Below are 13317 nucleotides of genomic sequence, written 5' to 3'. Positions count from 1 at the left end.
ACAGCACTGTTCACCAATGTACTATAGCAGAGGAACTGTTCACGGTGATGCACTGTTCACAGTACTGTAGCGGTGGTACTGTAACGATGACAGATCCGACGGTTGAGGTTGATTTGTCTTTTGATCGAGAATTTGGAGGCGGATTTTGGTGATCCAGGAGTCGTTCCTAGGGTTTTTCGACGTATTGGGTTCGTTTTTTATGTCGGTCTTATCAAATTCAATCTCTATAGGGACTGATTTGAATTTTTATCGTGATTAGAGGATGATGACTTCTTCGGGTCCAAAGTTTGATATTCCGATATTCAATGGTAAGACAAATTTTATAGTATGGCAGTGCACGATTCAAGATATTCTTATGTAGCATGGTGTTGATCAAGCTTTGGAGGAGAAGAAACCTGAAGGATTGAAGAATGCTGAATAGAGTTCCATGCAAAAGAGGGCGGTTAGCACAATTCGTTTGGCACTCGCCCCCGAGATCAAGTACAATGTTATGCAAGAAACCACACCAAGGGGGCTGTGGGAAAGACTTGAGGGGATTTATGCGTCGAAGTCGATGACCAACCGATTGTGTTTGAGGATGGAGCTTTATTCGTTGAAGATGGAAGAAGGTACTGCAATTCAAGACCACATCAATGCTTTTAATCAGCTAATTTGCCAACTTATGAATATTGATGAGGAGATTAAAGAAGAAGAGCAGGCGCTACTCCTATTGTCTTCCTTGCTGAAGTCGTACAAGTCGTTAGTTCAGACGATAATTATAAGGAAGCAGACTTTGAAGTTCGACAATGTGATAGCATTCCTATGTGAGAATGAAAGAATGATGGGAAAGGAGAGCACATCTAATGGTGGTGAGAGTGCACTAGCTTTTGAAGGTTCTAATCGAGGGAGGAGTACGGGGAGATGTGACAGTTATCGAGGAAGGTCAAAATCTCGGACCCGAGATGACAGCGAAAAGGAGTGCTATTATTACAGAGAGAATGGTCACATTCAGTTCAGATGTTCTCAGATGTGTGATAATTTGAAGAGTATTAGACAGATGAAGCTTCAAGAAAATATTGAAGAGTATAGACAGATGAAGCTTCAAGAAAATAGGAAGAAGACGGACTCCTCAGTGGTTGTGTGCGATGAAAATGTGGTTTTATTGATGTAGAGTACAAGTACTGATGCGAGTAACACTTAGGTGTTAGATTCTGTAGCCTCTATGCATGTTTGCAACAACAAAAATTATTTTAACACATTGAAGACAGATGAAGAATTTGACGACGTGATTGTTGGAAACAACGAGAAGATGAAGGTTGAAGGTGTTGGAAGTGTTCGCCTTAAGCTTCACACTGGGAAGGTCGGAATTCTTTATCATGTGAGATATGTGCCGACATGTGGTGCTAATTTAATTTCGCTAGGTGAGATGGCATCACGTGGGTACAAGTATGTGGGTGAAGGAGAGTGGTGCAATGTGTATAGAGATGGTGATTTGATTTTGCGAGGGAGGAAGAATAACAATCATATTTGCTATTTAGATAGGCGATCCGTTAATGGTGCAGATTACTCTGGTGAAGAACAAGAAAATTAGAGTGAGTTTTTCTGAAGTCGTTGAGACACTTGGAGATTTTTCTTCGAGGGAGGATATGTTGGGTATCTACTCAAACTCCAAGTTGGGATAGAGTTTTTAATTCTTTGTGTAACTTCATGAGAATTAGATAAGGTTAGAGTTCCATCATGATTGGGAGTTTGGGTTCCATCATGATTGGGGGTTTGAATCTTATTCTAATTAGGAAGTTAGACTAGAGATAGGGTTTTGGTTTCTCTATATATATCCTTCTATTGTTAGAAAAAAAAGAGAAGAAAAAGAAGTGTAGAGAGAGAGAGGGTTTGGCGGTCTTTTTCCGTGTAAAAGATTGTAATTCGGAGTTGATAGTGGATTGATTTTGATCCCGTGGTGTTTCCCCATTGAGGGTTTTCCACGTTAAATCTTGTGTGAAGTGGTTTTTTGGGGGTTTTTACGAGATCTATAAAAATCCCTACAAAAGCAAGATGCTTTTAGCCATTTGTAGTGTTGATAGATAGAAAATTTAGAGATTTTCACTGTCTGGGGGTTGTATAGTAGACTATTCTAGCATATATCATCGTAAATGTTTCTAATTTTTTTCGTTAGATTGTTAACGTTTGCAATTCTTCCCGATTGTAAAATATAAAAATATACATTCAATACAAGGGGCAAATAAGAATATCCAAATCTAGTAGTCTTTGCTCGATTGCGTGAGATTTTGGCACCATCTCAGGCTCACTCCCAATTTATCCAAATGTAATAGAATCAATGCGGCGCTATTCATCTCAATTCAAAAGGCCGGCAAAAGGGTTAAACACAGACCCCACATTAACGAAGGCTATGAGCATCATAAACAAGGAAGATGTGCCCATTTCTAGAGTTGTTGGCTTCCCATGATCTCAATCGGTGTGTCAAACCAAGCTGGCTCCAAACAATCAAACAAACAAAGGAGGGAAAAAAAAGTTTAGAATAAAAAAGAAAAAGAAGATCAATACAAAAAGTTTGGCCTTAGTCTCCACATTTAGCAGGCATAGGGGACAGAGATTGAGTTATTGTTCTTGTATATATGTAACCCCAAAACTAATACCATCCTTCGGATATTTAACATTTTACTTTCTTTTTTTTAACCTTTAAAAAAGGATGTATCGATAATTCTTCAAATAATTAAATTCTCATTATTGGTGTTAAGATTACTATTATGTGAGCAGAGTTTCATGTCAAATAGGATATGAAAGATTTATAGGTTTAAAATGGGACCAATTTATAATAGATGTGGCTGTTAAAGCTTGTTAACTCTAAATGGGGCTCGATTTGTCCGCAATTGGATCTATTCCGCCACGAAAAGAATTAATGATGAAATATTTATTCTTTAATTTTGGGGTTGGAGTTTGGGGTGGAGTTGTTGTCGGCTACTATCTCTTCATCTATTTTCAGCCCGCCGATGTTAAGGTAAGATTTTGGTTACTCTTTGCTCAGTAATTTTTGTTTGATTTTAGTGTCGCAGATTTTTTTTTTCTATTGTGGAAGCACCTTGACCTGCTTTTCTTGAAGGAAAAAAAATATGGTGTTGGGTGTTTGTTTTGCGGGATCTGTGCTTGCTAAAGGAAATGGGTATACGTTGGTTTTTAGTTTCTGGGGGAAGGATGGGGGGATTTGCGTTTTAATAGGAGAGGAAGAAAGCGGGTCTTGTTTTTGTTTCTTAATTGCGAAGGAATTGATAGAAAAGAGACAAACATGTGGAGCTCCTGGATATGCAACTAATGCAATTCTTTTTCTTCATTACAATTAGATTGGGGAATTGTCATGATATGGAAACAAAATATGTTGATATTGGTGCCTTGGGTACCATTTGCAGAGAGACTATGTTGATGTAGGCCGACTAGTGATTCATGACATTTCTGGCTTCTGAGTAGTCTCAGGGTTAGCAGACAGGATTAGGCAATATACAAACTGTGGAAATTCACGGCATGGATAGTTTTAACCTATGGCATAATCTATGGCAAGGATAAGTTGTTGAATACCCATCTGTAAGGACTGAATACTGGGTAACTACAATTTTGCTATCCAACAAGCCTAGTTAACATAGCTGGAACAACGCGTGCGATTTGACTAAGACGCAAATCGAGAAATGCAGATGGACTGGTTACATTGTATCTAATGGACGATGAAAATCCAAGTTAATGAAAATCCAAGTTAATAATGGCTAATAGAAAAGTGAAACCCATTCAGATCTCTGGGGTCTTTTCTATGCTCCTTCTATGAGTCGTTTCCAACACCTTCTTATTGGACGGTTTAGGCGTTCATAATGAACTTGTATCAGGATTGCTACTTTCAAGTGGTCATGTAGAGTTATTACAATGAATTTGACGCGTTCTTAATGAAAGAAAGGACTGTTAGGCGTTGTTGGCTACTTTACTATCACAAATTCAATGAGTTACAAAATTGGATTAATGTAATCTTTTCGAAATAGCTTGTAATATGCTTTTCAGTTTGGATCATGATATCATTCCTGTGCTAAGCAATGAGTACAATTTGCTACTTGGCAAATCAAGCACTAGCTACTGACATATTGGTTAGGACAGGGGCAGATCCTGAAGAAGTGACGACTAGGGGGAAACCGCAAGAATAAATAAAGGTAGTTAAATACCCTATACTGTACCTACGTTGCCCATGTATACTCTAGTTGTATTTGGTTGCACTTAAATACCTTAAAGTTTCTACCTTCGGTTATGCAACCTGAGAATCCCCCCTCCCATCGAAATTCTCATGCAACACTCACATGCTAATTTTAGAACATTTTAACCCTTAATTTTTTGTTAAACTTATAAAAATCTCATTTTAAATTAGAATTAGGGTAGGTTTAAAACAGGATTTTGATAACATAAGATTTATAAAAAAAAAAGCTTTAATATGTTCGAAGATTAGCATGTGAGTATCACATGAGAATTTTCGGGGGAAATTCTCATGTTTGCATAGCCGAGGATACTAAAGTGCAAATTTTAAAAATTTTAGGGTATTTACGTGCAACCAAATACAACTGGGGATATATGTGTGTGTGTATAAAGTAGGTGAGGCTATAGGTTATTTTATTGCAATTAAGCCATAAATAAATGATGACCTAAATATTAAAGGGATTTTGTTTTGGAGTTGTGAACTTGTGGTCTAAGGTTGGATATGCGAATGACATGGCAAATTGAAAGGCTAAGATTGATAGTGGGGGATATATATCGTCTAACTCCTATTAAGTCACTTTGTTTAGGAGATTTGTAACTGATATTTTGTAAAAAATTTCTGGGGCCAGTGGTGTCAACTGCCTCCACTGCCCCCATGGTGGATCAGCCATTGGACTAGGAGCAAGGGCGGAGCCAGGGTACTTTGAGGTTGGGCAAGTGCCCTACCTTAAATTTGATTGTAAGTGCCTATTTTTGGTACATTTGCATTAATTTCCTTAACTAGTATTCATACATTTGAATCAATCAATCTACCTAATTATAATATCCATTTAATTGTGACTTTTAACACCTAGGATTTGTACATTTTGCATACAAACTTGGAATATGATCCATTTAATTATTTCTTCACATATTAATGAATTTCAATCTAATTGTGAACACTTTCCTCTTTCAGTGGAAAAGTACATTCATGCTTTTTAATAATATTTTTTGTATAATTTTCATTGCCACTCTATTTGTGCCTTGCCTGGTTGAAATCTCGCTCAGATGCTGAGTAGGAGACAGTGATCACACAATTCTGGATAAAGTCCTTGTTACTCGTCTTATTTTCAAGTCCTCTTGAGTGATATAATTATGTAAAAAGTAAATACAGCAGTCTATGCATGTGATGTGGGGGAGTACATAGACTTTTTGTAGCTCTTTTCATTTAGTGAAGCTCTCTACACTACATTCACCATATCTTTAGGTTTTTCTCTCCATTTTGACTGGTTGAAGAATCTGGTGAAGGAAATATGTTGCTGTGTTGTAGGCTCCTAGCTTTATTATAAATCCATTACATGGTCATGTACTGAAATGAATATTGCATGCCTATTAGTATTTGCATGTTAGATAGTTAGTGACTTCTATAAGAGAAGAATGGCACTAAACTGTGCTGCAAGGATTACAGTCCTTAGGGTGTACTGGTGTAGATGTAATACTGGTTATACACTACTGTAATAGAAGAAGCATTCGAGCACACATTCTATGTGAAGTTTGAATTTACAATGAGATGACAAATTATCCTCAACTATGTAATTCTAGACCTTCAACAAGAATCAGCAGAAAGGGCTTACATTGTTGATTCTTGCAGTTGGAAGATAGCTTAACGTTTGTGGTTGACAGATATTAGTTTGATTGGCTAACACTGATGGCACTTTTTTGTTTGTTCTCCTTGAAGGTTGATTGGCTGGACGAGTTTATTCCATTGTAATTAAATGTGAAAACATCAATGTTCTTCATAGACATATTAGCTTATATTAAAAAAACCATAAATGTTGGTGTTTCTTTTGTTTTCTTGTTGATTATAATGATTTGTTATTGTTATTCCATTGTTTTCTTACCAGCATCCTACAGTTCGACCACTTGTTGAACTTGATTCAAAAACTCTGGAGCAGATGCTTCCTGAGATTCCCTTATGGGTGAAAAATCCAGACTTTGATCGGGTAAAAAAAAATTCTGCCAGAATAGTTTAAATGTCTATGGTTTATCGTTACTGATTATTTATTATTACCTGTAAAACTGATGACACTTTTTTGTTTGTTTCTCCTTGAAGATTGATTGGCTAAACAAGTTTATTGAATATATGTGGCCTTATTTGGACAAGGTATGTAGGTTATTGAAAGGTTTTGCACTATTTTAACAGGTGGTTCCTTCTATTCCTTTATTTTATATCTTCCTCCTTTTCCAGGCAATCTGCAAGACAGCTAGGGAAGTAACAAAGCCAATTATCGCTGAGAATTGTGCCAAGTATAAAATTGAATCCATTGAATTTCACACTTTAACCCTCGGTTCACTTCCACCGACTTTCCAAGGTCTTCTCTCTCCCCTCGCCCCTCTCCCTCTCTCTCCCTCCCTCCCTCCCTCACGCACGCACGTGAAGCACATAAATTCACACACACACTTCCATAATCAGTGAAATGCTTCACATTTAAAAAAAACACAACCACTGTTGTTCAAAATGATCTTTTAAATAAACATTATTTTTAATCAATTGAATGCCTAGGCCTAGATGCAGTACTTGGAAACAGAAAGGATATCTTACTGAATTTATGAGATAACATATCACGGAGCGAGAAAATTTTATCTCTAACCTCCAGTAAGTTTACAGACGCTGACTATTGTTTTTGTTCCACATGACTCGTTCCCATGAATACTGCTTGCATCCTACTGGGATGTAATGATACTCCCCAAATTCATCATCTTCCTATGCTGTGTCTTGACACCCTACTAAAACAAACAAATGAGAAGAATCAATACATGCTTATGGAAACACCTAGTTAAATTAAATGACTGCATTTTCGTTCTTCTGCATATATGGGTTTTGGTGCACTCTCGACTCAGAGTGCTACAATGTCTCCTCAGCAGCAAACATTCCTTCTCGAGTTTTAAATGCTTCTTAGAATCAGTTATCATTGTGTGCGATTTAATGCTTAATTTGCTTCCATTAGGATGCTCAGAAAGGAAATAAAGAGCAATAGGTACATGTAGTTTTTCTACCTTTGACTGAGGAGACACCTTTAAGTCCCTGTTTATAATTTAGTGGCATATGTTTCTTTATACCATGTTGTGTATAGTTGTAACTGTAAACGTGAGCAGCATTTATTAGTGGGGGCCACAAGTACGTGAACAACTTCACGTGTACACACCCATGTCTAGAGGTCAGGCGAAGTGGCCCAAGTGCGGCCCAAATGTGCATACTATATAAATCCTGGGATTTTCTCTTCCTAGGTCCGTGCGAGGAGGTTTTGGCGGCTACACGTGCAATTGTGAGGGTGCAGGAGATTTGTTAGGCGGCTGTAGCAAAGAAGGAACAGAGTCGGCTTTCTTTCTGTTTTGTTTCTTTGTGTTTGAGTAGCCCTTCTCTAGGGTTTTGTGCATCCTTTTGTAGAGAGAGTTTGTGAGGGATTTGAGAGAGTTTATTTGAGGGTTTAGATTGTGAGTGATTGTAAACCCTAGTTGTATTCTCTCCTTCTATTAGTAGATCTCCACCCTCCTTGCCCCGTGGACGTAGGCAATTTACCGAACCACGTAAAAATTGATTGTACTGCTATTTGTGTGATTTGTAATAGCTTTTAGGTTCCCTCGACGCGCAGTCCTAGAGCTGACGAGAGGAAGAGCTAATATCCTACTTTGATAGGATATAGGCTTCAGATTCTTGTTCCCTTTGAGAAACAAGAATTCTTATTGCGACCTGACTCTCTTGTTGTGCTGTCGAAGTGTTGCCAAAATTTTCGTCGCGCGCAACAAGTGGTATCAGAGCCCAGATTTCAGATCTAGGGTTTTGGAGTTTGGTAGAGGAAGATTCAGTTGGAAGCTTGGTTTTTGGAGTTCTAGGCTTCGGTGGAGATAGTATTAGGAGTTGCCGTTGGAGATTTCGCTTTCCTCGTGTGGATAGGAGATCTATTTGGAATCCGATCTAGGGTTCAGTTGGGTGGTTCTTAATTTCTATCAAATTTGTTCTTTCTCTACAAATTGGAGTTAGTTCGTAATGGGAGAAGAAGGTGAAAGCAGCAAATCGATGGCGAGTACAATACAAGTTGGTTTTCAGAACACTAAGATTAGTGGGGGTGGGGGGGTGCACTACAACCGGAGTGACAACCTCCACCTAAGTAAGTAAACCCCGGGAGTTGAGGCCCACCTTTAATCCCACACAACACCAGATAAATGCGGGCCCAGGAATCGAACTGAGGCACTCCGGGTTCATATTGGTACATCCAAACTACCTGGGCCACTCATTGGTGGTATCAAATCAACTTAGATAGGCTAATTTGTAACCGCAATGTAAAAAAAAATCTATTAACAACCTCCGCCTAAGTAAGTAAACCCCGGGAGTCGAGGCCCACCTTTAATCCCACACAACACCAGATAAATGCGGGCCCAGGAATCGAACTGAGGCACTCCGGGTTCATATTGGTACATCCAAACTACCTGGGCCACTCATTGGTGGTATCAAATCAACTTAGATAGGCTAATTTGTAACCGCAATGTAAAAAAAAATCTATTAAATAATGTAGTTAGTTTATCTTATCTTGCTTTATTTTAGTCCTACATTGCTTAGGTTATTAGGACCTCTATACTTTCTCTTGTAATTAAATACCTTAACAGAATGAATAATAAATCAATTTCTCACAAATATCTCTGTACTTATCATGGTGTCAAGCTTTCTTATTTGTCCGGGAGAGAGTTCTTCCTTCTTCCTCGAACTTGAAGCCGTCGAGGGGGTTTCGCTTCGCTATGCTCTTCCCCTTGGCAGCTTCGACTTCCAGCAACACCACTGCCAAGCCTTCCTCCAACAGCAACTCCTCCTCCCAATGCTTTGCCGCTGCAACCCCTCGCCTCATAAAATCTTAGCAGCGCCTCCACCGCAAACCTCAGCGGCTCAAAAGCAACCCCATCTCCGTTGCACCATGTCCCAAACCCCCAAACTCCATTCCTCTTCCACCAATTGACCATCGACCGCTTCCCTCCCTGGACAAAACCCACCGCCTTACAATATCAACTAGTCAACAACCCAAATCAAACCTCACCCTTCATACCTTCACGCCTCCAAATCCTGACTTTAGATCTGTTGCAAACCGCTGTCAGCCTCACCTCCACTCACGAGAAATTCGAGTGGAGGTAGGTCCTGCACGAGATTGGCTCTCCCCCAAACTCTCGCACGAGATCATCCCCAAATGCGTGGTTTTCATGGCCGCCCCCATCATCATCTCCCTGCTACGACCATTGCAGCAGCACCACTCTCTCAGTGCCTAATTGCGCACCCTAACCTAGCTCGAGAACCCACTGTTGCAGCCTCGTCGCAGCCTCATTGCAGCCCTGTTGAGTGGCCTTTAGCCCCAACCTCGCGCCATTCTCTATCTTTGGCCACCGCTCAATGAGATCCACTGGCAGTCATCACTCTTCCCCACAACCTTCGTTTACGCCCAACTAACTATCAAGACCCCATGGCACCCACCCCCAACTCTTGCTCAGCCCTCAACCATCATGCCCAACTTTTCGTCACCCATCGCAAAACTACCACTTCCCCATTGCAGTCAGTGCAACATCATTGCTTCACTGCACGCCCGCAACATGTTTGTTCAAATGCCTCATCAGATCACCTACTGCATAAACGAGATGCGTTCAACAAATGCACACAAGGTGTTCGACAGAATGCCTGAGGGACATTTTCACCCTCTTCTCTTGTCTAGAACCCCCGACCATGCTTTCCTCTGACGAGCACCCCGACCAAGCTCTCCTCTGACCAACACCCTAGGCCATGCTTTCCCTAGCCAGCATTCTCGGCCACGCTCTCTCGTCCAAGCACCCCAGCTAACCACCTCAGCCAAGCTCCCTCCGGCCGAGCATTCCTGGCCAAGCTTCCTCTGTCTAAGCTCTCATCGGACAGCTACGCCCTCGTTATCTCTGTCCAAGCCCTCACTGGATAGCACCGCATCATCTCCTACTTGCAAGCAAATCATTATGCGCACTCCTCGGCAAACTGCCTTGGAACCCAAATACAATTTGAGAGGGGATATTAAATAATGTAGTTAATTTATCTTATGTTGCTATTATTTTAGTCCCACATCGTTTAGGTTATGAGAACCTCTCTACTTTCTCTTGTATTTAAACACCTCAGTAGAATGAATAATAAATCAAATTCTCTCAAATATCTCAATACTTAATATCACACACATAGCCTAATGTTTACTCACTATATCCGACAGAGTTGATTTTTTTGATTTGGGGATATTTTTTCGAAAGTTGAAGAGTTCGGTGTAGTTTTGAAACACTGAGATTTGGGGGGTAGTTTTCAAAAGGCACATGATTTAAGGGGTATATAACAAAAAAAAAACCCTTTTGAAAATAATTTTCATATCGTAACCTTGTTTAATTTTTCTTGCAGGTTGGTAAACATGATTTAATGGGAATGAATGTTGTGCCAGTGAAGGAACTTGTACCTGATGAGCCGAAATCTATGACGCTGAACTTGCTGAAAAATATGGATCCTAATGATCCTCAAAATGAAAAATCACGTGGAGAGGTTGTTATGGAATTGACATATAAGCCCTTTAAGGAGGATACAACAACCGAGATGGCTGATGATGGGAATGCGGTAGAAAAGGCTCCTGAGGGCACTCCAGAAGGTGGTGGTGTTCTCGTAGTTATTGTTCACGAAGCTCAAGATCTTGAGGGGAAACACCACACTAATCCGTATGTGAGAATTCTTTTCAAAGGAGAGGAGAGGAAAACGAAGGTACCTTGAGAATGTTTTGTTAAGTGTTTTTCCTTTAATTTTTATATCAGTTTTATATTTTGTTTACTTGCGATGAGGGGCTTTTATGGATGCAGTACATCAAGAAAAACAGAGATCCAAGATGGAATGAAGAGTTTCAGTTTACATGTGAAGAACCACCGATTAATGATAAACTTCATGTAGAAGTCCTTAGTAGGCCATCAAGTCTTGGCATTCACTCCAAGGTATGTACCTGTTTGAGAAGTTTTTGAGTATCATAAGTACTATGGTAATGAACAATTGTGTCTTGTTGTGTAGTGTACATAATGCTAATATGTTGTTAGCGTTATCTTAACCCACAAAAGTTCTTGACGTTTATATTGGTGACACAGTTTTTACCTGGTGCCTTGTGATATTTATTATTATGTTCTAATTTCAGGAGACCTTGGGCTTTACTGAAATCAACCTTGTAGATGTCGTCAACAACAAGCGAACCAACGAGAAGTACCATTTAATCGATTCTAGGAATGGTCGTATTCAAATAGAGTTGCAATGGAGGAGCACTTGAGAACTACTAGCAGAAATTTCAAAAGGGAAGAGAATTGTGGTTTCATAGGAGATTTGTTGTCTGCGCAAAGCCTTGAAAGCTTTATGCGCTCCATGGTAACGATTGCCCTTGTACATAAAATGCTCGATTGCTTCATGTTTCTTTAAGCATTTGTAAGTTCAGTGTTGTTTGTGACGGCAAATTCTAGGAAAATCCTTTTGTGGTACTGTTATCTGTGTAATTGTTTGCTCGCTTTCCACAAATATTGGGTTATAGCAATTTCTTTGTACTTTTAAGGAATATAATTTACTTATTTGTGTGTGCGTGCATATTCTCTCCCAAGTAATGTGTATGTTTGGATGCTCATCATAGCCTTCTACTGTAAAATTAAACAGAACAAATTTTGCGCATCGTCTGTATGGATAACCGCAGGTAAAAAAAAACGTTGAAAAACGAGAGAAGACAAACGACAGTGTGTAAGGGCGCGATTTGTGTATTGCAGAATGGAATATAATCGTGAGAATATGTATAACCGAACCAATACTAAAGAACATTAAATCATTAATCTAAGCGGAAAATAACATAAAGGAAAATGGACAAATTTTCAAAACCAACCCTTTTACACATTTAATTGCAAAAACCGACCCCTTTTCAAAATAATTGCAAAAACCAACCTGTTTTCAGCCCAGCGCTGAAAACAGGTCGGTTTTTGTAAAAAAATCTCCGAAACATCACGGGAGTTCAACTCCCGTGAAGTTTATGGAGAAATTAAACTTCACGGGAGTTCAACTCCCGTGAAGCTTAATTTCTGCTTAAAACTCCACGGGAGTTGAACTCCCGTGGAGTTACAGTCAGCAATTCCAGAGAATCGAGTCTCTGGCAAATTGTGACTGCAACTTCACGGGATTTCAACTCCCGTGAAGTTGCAGTCCACAATTTGCCAAGCTCGTCGTCCCTCGAATCTCGTCGCCGACTCCTCCCGTCGCCGACTCCTCCCTCGAAGCTCGTCATCCCTTGAAGCTCGTCGTCCCTCGAAGATCGTAGTTTACTCCTCCCTCGACTGTCCCTCTCGAGTCATCAAAATGTAAGTTGGTTGAAGCTTAAAGTTACCATTATTTTTGATTTTTAATTTATACTAATTGCTAAAGGTTACTTCTTTATGCCTTTTACAGATAATTTTGCACAAGATCTGATCTCATCCCTTGCGGATCTGTAATTTCAATCGGCTTCATTTAATCGTCAGAGGTGAACTCTCATCTTTCTTTACTACCTAATAATCCGGCTCAATGTTTTTCTCTGTGGCAAGTGACGTAAATCATTAGTGGTACCATTAGTTATCAATGATGCTCTGATGGTCATTTGATTTGCTCGACCTTAACAATAGGAGTCATTAGTATGCTTAAGTGACTGGGCAGTTAGGTAAGTGATATAAATCATTGTGTGCTAGTAGTATCTTTAGAAGTTCTGAACTTGAGAGAAGTTGTGTGCTTTGTATGATAAATAAAGCTACAACTTTGTCCTCAGATAACAAATATCACATTGATGAATGTGGATTTCGTGATTGGGCGGTTAGGTGTGCTTCAACTGATAGTATTCCTTAAGAAAGTAATCGTATAAGCTGAAGGTACAATCGAAGTAAGCATTGGGATCTCATTTTGAAGATGTATCACCAAAGAAGAAGCACCTGAAAGGAAAATAAGAAATCTCAATGACAAAGAAACAGATGGGAGAAAATCGAAGAGACATTTATGAATTACTTATTAAAGATGTCACCCTGTAAAAATAAACTCAACTAATG

At 39.5% G+C, this 13317-nt stretch overlaps 1 protein-coding gene across 2 annotated transcripts; it reads left to right on the top strand.

Moving 5' to 3' along the window:
* Positions 2925–11848, top strand: LOC109837692 (synaptotagmin-2). 2 transcript variants are annotated; one of them, XM_020406023.1, is made up of 6 exons: positions 2925–2995; positions 6102–6200; positions 6311–6361; positions 10643–10993; positions 11089–11217; positions 11412–11848. In XM_020406023.1, the coding sequence occupies exons 2-6, from the start codon at positions 6153–6155 to the stop codon at positions 11538–11540; spliced, it is 708 nt and encodes a 235-aa protein (XP_020261612.1). In that variant the 5' UTR covers positions 2925–2995; positions 6102–6152; the 3' UTR covers positions 11541–11848. The 2 variants fall into 2 exon arrangements, with proteins under 2 accessions (XP_020261612.1, XP_020261613.1); XM_020406024.1 differs by lacking the exons at positions 2925–2995; positions 6102–6200; positions 6311–6361 and adding an exon at positions 6444–6569 and having other exon boundaries at positions 11412–11832.

Source organism: Asparagus officinalis, chromosome 4 (genome assembly GCF_001876935.1).
Source record: "Asparagus officinalis chromosome 4, Aspof.V1, whole genome shotgun sequence".
Classification (NCBI taxonomy): Eukaryota; Viridiplantae; Streptophyta; class Magnoliopsida; order Asparagales; family Asparagaceae; genus Asparagus; species Asparagus officinalis.
Note: the sequence above shows the minus strand (reverse complement) of the source record. Positions and strands in the feature narration are given on the sequence as shown.